Source organism: Mandrillus leucophaeus, unplaced genomic scaffold (genome assembly GCF_000951045.1).
Source record: "Mandrillus leucophaeus isolate KB7577 unplaced genomic scaffold, Mleu.le_1.0 Scaffold69, whole genome shotgun sequence".
Taxonomy (NCBI): domain Eukaryota; kingdom Metazoa; phylum Chordata; class Mammalia; order Primates; family Cercopithecidae; genus Mandrillus; species Mandrillus leucophaeus.
The window spans coordinates 84922-92359 of NW_012107474.1; the positions used below are offsets into that span (position 1 = coordinate 84922).

A 7438-nucleotide genomic window follows, 5' to 3' on the forward strand; every position below is an offset into this window, starting at 1 on the left:
CGGGCGCGGTGGGCTGAGAGCCGGGCGCCTGGCAGAACCGTTGCAGTGCAGCGGGTTTCCCGCCGCTAACTTTCCGCCCCAGCCTGCTAATGCGTTGGTGAGGCCCGCCCCCCAGCCTGCCCTCCGCGTCATCCTGGGGCGCCAAGTCCCACCTCCGGGTCTGGAGGAACGCGTGGATCCGGAGTTCGCGTCCAGGCACGTGCTGCTTCGGGACGGGCCAGCCGGCGGGTGAATCCTGCCAGCCACGCGTGGGGCGGGCCCCTGGCACCTCTCCAGGCCATTCTCTCCTGTGCCAGAAGCTTTGTAGGTGCAACTTCCCCTTGGAGCAGCTGTGAGTGCGGATCCAGCAGAGCAAACCCGAGGCGTCTCAGAGAGAGCCTGGACAGCCGCTGCAGCCTTTCCCGAGTGGGTCCTAACAACACCCCTACACCAGGGTCCTGTCCATCAGAAACTCCTGTCCTGGGGAGTCTGGCCTGCCTGGCCTCAGGACACAGGCTAACTAAGGTGGCCCCAAAATCCAGAATGCATCCAGAGGGAAGGTGGGAGAGTCCTTGGAGGTGCCTGTTGGCAGCCCTGTAAAGAGGTGGCCTCCCCCCACGGAGACCCGAGGATCCCCGTACAGCCCTGATTCAATCAGCAGAGCCGAGGCTGCTCTGGCCCAGTGCACCTGCCTGCCCTGTCCAGGCCTGGGAGACAGGCTGCATCTCACTGGCCGCGTTTGCCTGGGTGCCACCTGTGCACTGCTTGTTGCAATTGCTAATTGCTTTCTTTCTGAAGGGGCTTTGGTGGATTTTTACAATACCAGATAGTTTTCTGTGCTGGACACAGATGAGAAACGGTGCTTCTCGGGTGTTTGGGCCTGCAGCAGTGATAGCCGGAGGGTCTAATTATGCTTTTAGGAACCCTGAACTTGGTCATCTGAACGGGGGTGGGAGGGTGCGCAATGCTCTCTTCTGCTTCTTTTTAAACTGGCAGGCGTTCTAAAAACGTGACGAACATTCTTGGTTAGCCTTCCAGAGTAGGAGCTCGTTTAAACATGGAATGATAGGTGGCGTTTGCTTTTGTTTTGATTGCGGGTCTCCAGCCTTCTCAGGTGCTTGGAAGGACAGAGCCTGGGCAGGGGTGGTCACTGGGGACAGTGGGGCTGGGAATTTCGGGGGGCTGTTACAACCTTCTCCTGAAGCAGGGATTCTCACTGCTTCCCCGTGGCCCTCCTGTCTGGCTGGGGACTTCCTTCAGATGCCGGGAACAGGGCTCAAGCTGTATGGGACTGGGCTGGAGTCTGGCTTCCCCTGGCTTGAGGCTGTATTTCTATGATGGTGACCAAGTTCCCTATCTTTCCTCTTGGAGGTGGTCTTGGCCGTGCTGGCCAAGCATCTGCCAGTGGGCTACGTTCATTGCACGTAAGTTAAGCATGCTGGCGGCAGAGGCTGACTGTTAAGACCAGCAGCACCCGCTTTGCTGGCTGAGACTCTGGCTGTCTCTCCAAGAAAGGAATGTTCTGGTCGCTTCTCAGAACAGGGGGCCGAAGTACCTGGGGCTTCTGGGGGTCCTGTGGGTGGGGATCTGACTCCTGGGGCTGTGGACTGTGGGCCCAGACCCTGGGCTTAGTTCAGATCCTGACGGCTCCCCATTGTCTGTGGTGATCTGGTTGCTCTGGGTGTCTGGGGATCGGTGCACCTGTCTAAACCTGCTGACGGATGGGAAAGTGAGCTTGATGGGGAGTCCCAGCGCCGAATGGGTCTCCCAGTGAGGAGGGATGGGTGTGGTCCGAGGTATGTCCAGCTCTACCCGTGGCCTCTCTGGGCATCAGGGTCCCTGGTAATGGAGCCCAGCCTTTGTGCACTGATCTTCCCAGCTGTTGTCACAGGCCCTGGGGAGGCGTGGAAGGCGAGGCCGAGGCAGGTGACTGTCAGATCTGCCTCAGCCTTGCAGTGGCCCCTGCCTGCGCTTCCTCCTGCCTGGCTGGCTGTTTTCATTCTGGCCCTTTGAGAACTTCTGGAGTCCCGGCTGTCTCCGATGGGGGTGCTGGTCCCATCATCTTCCCAGCCGTGCCCTGCCGTGGAGCTCTGGAAATCTTGAGGTTTCCCTAACCCTTCCCCCGCTTCCATGCGGCCCCCACGGCAAGCCCACTAGCCTCTGCCTCTTAAGGGCTTCCCTGCTGTCGCCTGTCTGTGTTCCTTTGTCACAGATGTGAGTGTGTAGAGGTGTGAAGACAGGACCCGGGATGTTGCTGATGGCTTTGCCTGCGTGGCCTGGGGAGGGTCTCCCTCTCTAGTCCCTGCAAGCCACCTCTTTCCTAAGCCTGTGTGTCAGGTTGGGGGCAGTTCAGGGACCACTTCCAGCCTGAGTGGTCTCTGATACTCAGAGACTGAGTGCTGAGAGCTTGGGGCAGCTTTTCCTCAGAGTCCCTGGACCCCCAAAGCCGGCCCCACATCGAGGGATGCTCTGAGCCCGTGCTGGAGGGTTGGAGGAGACTCTCCCCGAATCCAGACCCTCTGCAGAACCCCCCGCCACCCTCCCAAGCAGGCCCTGTGGCGAGGCACAACTGTCCGACTGTGTCAGCCCAGTGCAGACAGGACGGCGACCCCGCCCCATGCGGCTGCCCAGCTGCCATCTGCATGTGCTGTGTCCCCACCCCACCTGAGCAGCAGGCGGCCTTTCCATGAGCACTCTGCCAGGCCTGGCCTCCGGGAGCAGAGGTCAGCTGATACAGACCTGAGGTGCACCCGTGGGGGACCAGGGCTGGGTCCTGGCCTCACTGGGTTGGCTTGGGGGGTGCCCTGACACACTTGTTTATGGCGGCTCACTTTTGACTTACTTGAAAGAGAACTTTACACTGAGGCCTTAAATGGAAACCAGCACTATGTGGCACCTGGAGACATGATTCTGATAAGTGGACAGGCTGCTACCCCGCAGCTAGAAGGCACGATTTGTGGTGGCGAGATGAGCTCTTGCCCGCACCAGAGGAGCCTTTGTCCTGGGCAGAGTCAGGACTGAAAGAGACAAGCCCTCGAGGGGGCTGCGTACTGCTGCTGCTCTGCCACGTGCCCTGGCCGTGTGGGGCGGGGGTGCTGGTGGGACGGTCCCCAAGGTTGGATGCTTGTTGCCTCGTGGATGAAGGCCCGTGGTCTGGGGTGCTCCATTTGGAACGTGTCAGGTCCACCCATGGCTCCTGCCAGCTGCTTCTGTCTAGGATAACCTGCCTCCGGGGATGCTGGGGTCCCTGGGCTCAGGGGCTGGGCCTCAGCTCCATCCCATCCTCCCTCCCATGCATGTTTCACCCCTGGCTGCCCTCAGTCCCCTCGAGGACCCCTGCTTTTTCCTCTGCCCTTCCCTCACTGTGGACTTGGCCTGCATGCCCTCCTGCCAGGGCATGGGGGCCGGTGTGTTTCCCACGCTCGTGTGCAGGATCCGACCCCAGGCTGATGGGGACCTGAGGCTGGTACCTGCAGCCACCCACTGTCAGCCACCCGTGGTGTGACCAGGTGTGTCCCTGGCCTCCAGCAGCGTCTGTTCTGCCTGTGCCCTCCCCGGGCCACCTGGGTGCCGCTAGAGCAGCAGCAGGCATGTGGGCTGCCCTTAGGCCTGTGGGGTGAGGTGTGCCCGCCCGGCCGCCATAGCCACACGTGCTGTCTAGCAGTGACATGAGTCTGGTATGGCCCCAAACCTAAATTTTGTTCGTTTAGTTAATGTACTAAGTCAATTAGTTAATTAATTTGGTTTTGATTGGCATTTAAATCACTCCACGTGACTGGAGACTTCCCTTAGCCTCAGAGACCCTGGAGGTGGTGACAGCCTGGCCTGGGGGGACTCCGGAGCGACTCAGGTGTGGGTGGCTCCCAGTTTGGTGCTGCAGGGTGAGGATGGGTCCGGGGTCTGCGTTCGTCTCCAAGGTGGTTGGTTCTGAGTGGCGAGGAGGAGGCCGGCACTGGGCCTCATTCTGCGGGGTGGGGAGGCCTGCAGACCATCTTCCGAGCTGCCCTGACTCCACCCCTCCTTCTAGGCAGAGTGTCACCGTCCTCCCCTCTGGAGCTGCATGTGACCTGAGCAGCATGGTGCCCTCCAGCCCAGCGGTGGAGAAGCAGGTGCCCGTGGAACCTGGGCCTGACCCCGAGCTCCGGTCCTGGCGGCGCCTTGTGTGCTACCTTTGCTTCTACGGCTTCATGGCGCAGATACGGCCAGGGGAGAGCTTCATCACGCCCTACCTCCTGGGGCCGGACAAGAACTTCACGCCGCAGGAGGCACGTGGGCATCGGGGCGTGGGGGCGGCTGCCGTGGGTGGGTGGGGAGCAGCTTTGGGGGCCAGGGCGCTTTTCCTGTTGGAGGCGTGAGCACCTGAGGCTGGAGAGGGTGAGTGGCCACGTCAGCTGATCATGGTCCCGGAGGGAACCCGGCTGGGGTCTCACACCCCCTGCAGCGGGCACCATCAGATGGAGGGGCCTGGCTGCGGCTTAGTAACCAGGCTAGATAAAAAGTGATATTGTTCCTCCCGAGAGGTAGCCTGCCCCACCCCACCTGCCAGGCTGGGCTCATCGGCCCTCCTGGTGAGGAAGCCCACGTCCAACCCTGCTGGGCACCTGTCTCCAACAGAGACTTAGTGGCTATTTACCTAAAGAGATTATTGAAGGAATTTTCTCATTTTACTCAGCCATGAGGACAAAGGGTCTTATAGAAACTGTTCTAATAGACTTACGCCCAGTCACGGGTCTCTCAGGCCATGTGAACGGTGGAGCCAGGAGTGGCGGTATCTGAAGCAGTTTCCTCCTGGGGCTGTGGGGTCCTTGTCCATATGGCATATCCGCACAGAAGGAGCCTGGAAGGTCTCACAGGCTGCCAGCCCAGCTGATCACCCCGACACCCCATCTCAGGGCCCGGGGCCTGCTCACCTGCCCATCCCAGCCGCTGTCCCCGTCCTCTGCAGCACAGCCACCTGGCCCCTGCACCCACATTGCTGTCGCTAGGCGTGCCTCTTGTTCCCTGCGTCTCCTGGCCGGAAGCCGGCCCCCACCCCTCGCAGACCCTAGAATTGTGAAACTGATGTGCAGCCGAGGGGTGTGCTTGTGGAAAAGTGGAGTGCTGCCCTTCCCGCGTGCCCGGCTCAGAGCACCGTGCGTGTGTGACTGTCTAGTCCCACGGCCAGCACTGCTAGCCGCCAGGGCAGGGTCACTTTCCAGGTGAGGACAGGGTCTTGCCCTGGCTCTGGCTGTCGGTGGCGGGGCTGGGGCTGGAGCGGCAGAGCCATCTCCTTGACCCCTCATGAAGTGCCTTCTGCTCCTGGCCATTCTGCCCCTCTCCCTGCCACCCACTGACCAGATGGCATCTCTGCTCTTAGTGGAGGGCCACTGTCAACCGCCAAGGTTATTTATAGGGATGAGCATTATGTGTGGCGTTTCCCTTAAAATAACACAATAAGAAAAGTCTCTAGAGCGAAGATGTTTAAATCCCATCTGCCTGCCCTCTCATGTCGCACATTAACGGATTACAAAGTAGATTCCAGAAATTAAGCCATTCCACCAGGCCTTGGATGTCATCAGAGGGACGATGGGTGCAGGCGCTCTGCGCACCTGCCACTCGGGGCCCCCTGATCTCAGCCCCTCTGGCTACAGGAGAGGCCGGAGAAGAGCTTTATCGCTCCCTACCTCCTGGGGTCCAACAAGAACTTCACACGGCAGCAGGCACGTGGGCGCCGAGGTGCGGGGGCGGCCACCGGTAGGTGGACGGGGAGCAGCTTTGGGGGCAAGGGAGGCCCAGCCTGCCAGGACTTGCCAGCCCCTGTTGCCGCCGGGCTTGTGTCTAGGAAGTTCGCGTAAGTGGTGTCTTGTGACCCAGCTTTCGCACGTTGCTCTCCTGGCCAGTCTGACTTAAGAGATGTTCCACGTGGGTTCAAGGGTGTTCTTAAGCTGCGCCTACCGGGTTGAACTACAAGGTGCTTATCTGGTGCTTTGCTGGAGGCGATCAGGGGATTCCGGCTTCTCCCACTGCTTGTTGATGGCTTCGGGTAGAGCACGAGCCAGCAGCCTCAGGCGGTGGGCCTTGACCCAGCTGGCCCCGGCTGGCATTTCCAGCTCACTCCTGGGACAAATGCTGCTTCCTCCGCAGACTGCCACGGGCTGCCTGTGTTCCCCTCACCAGCTCGGGTGGGCTGCTGAGCGCCAGCCATCTGGCTGCGGTGAGGAGCGTGCTTTCCTTTGCTCACATTTGCTCTGCCTCCATTTCTCTCTCCGTGGGCTGGTGTTTCCTGGCATCCCTGCGGTTGCTGTCCTCCTTGGACCTGGTTCCCTCTTCTGCTTCCTGGGGACCCCGTGCCCTTGGGATCGGACTGGCTGTGTGTTACATATGGTGTTTCTCTGGAGTCGTTTTTGAATTTGGCCAAATTTCCCTCTGAGGTTTCTGCTTTGAGTGGCAGCTGAGAGCGCTTTCCGCGGCCGAGTCCGTGAGGTGCTCCTGGGTGGGTTGCAGTTGCCTGGAACCCCACTGGAACTGTGCTGTGTGGTGGGGGCTGCAGCCCCCACCCTCCTCCAGGGAAACCCCCGGCCCAGGACCCTGTGCATAGCCATCCTTCCTGACCTGCGGCCCATGCCCCGTCCCCAGCTGGTCCCTGTTGGGTGCCCTTCTCTGGCATCCAGTCCTGCTGCCCCACGCCCGGCCCTGCCCTCACGTCCTGCCTGCCTTCGGGCCTTGCCCACCTTCCCACCTCCCTGTTCAGAGAAGCCTCCCTGAGGCTGTCCAGGTGTAGATTTGGGCGCAGCTCCCTGCACTCTGCCTATGCAGCCTGGACCCCAACCACGACCTGTGGAGAACAGGGCCGACGCCAGGCTCAGGCAGCGGGAGGCTGTCCTCGTGTCAGAGCCGTGGCCGCCTGACAGATGCCACCTCCCTGCTGGGACCATTGTGGGGGCCCCTCCCCCAGCAGCCTTGTAAGTGGGTCGCAGGTCACAGCTCTGGGCAGAGCCTCCCTGCTGTCTGCCTGCCAAGGCTGAGGAAGGGGGAGTAGGGGCCATCGAGGAGGTGCAGGGAGAGGAGCAGGAGGGCCCTGGGTGGGTGTTGGGGAGTGTTCAGGCTCCACTTGGACCCCGTGGTCTGCCAAGGGGGAGCTCTGCACTCAGTCCCTCAACTAAGACCAGGAGGTGCCGGATGAGGCCCCGGCCTGCAGAGCCGGTTCCTGGTGGAAGAGGAGCGTGAGGTGGGTGAGGCTTCTAGGACACCCAGTGCCCTTTTCCAGAGAGCCATGGGCTCTGGGGAGAGCCTCTTTGCTGCCTGTCTACCATTTTGACTCTGGGCTGTGGGCAGGACCTGTGCCCTGGCCAGGGGCTGGGGCGGTCATGCCCCCGCGCGGCCTCCTGTGTCTGGGGGTCAGGGGTCCCTGAGGCCCTAGGAGGGCCCCTGCCTCTGAGCCGCTTCTTTCGGAATCTGCAGGGGTTCCCTGGGCTGGCCC

General features: G+C 61.3%; 1 protein-coding gene across 1 annotated transcript in view; it reads left to right on the forward strand.

Moving 5' to 3' along the window:
• The window catches only part of SLC19A1 (solute carrier family 19 (folate transporter), member 1), a 28966-nt gene that overhangs the window by 2330 nt on the left and 19198 nt on the right, over positions 1–7438 (forward strand). Inside the window, exon 3 of the mRNA XM_012002471.1 lies at positions 4007–4244. Within this exon, the coding sequence (XP_011857861.1) occupies positions 4056–4244 (189 nt within the window). The 5' untranslated portion in view covers positions 4007–4055. The remainder of the gene's footprint in view (positions 1–4006; positions 4245–7438) is intronic.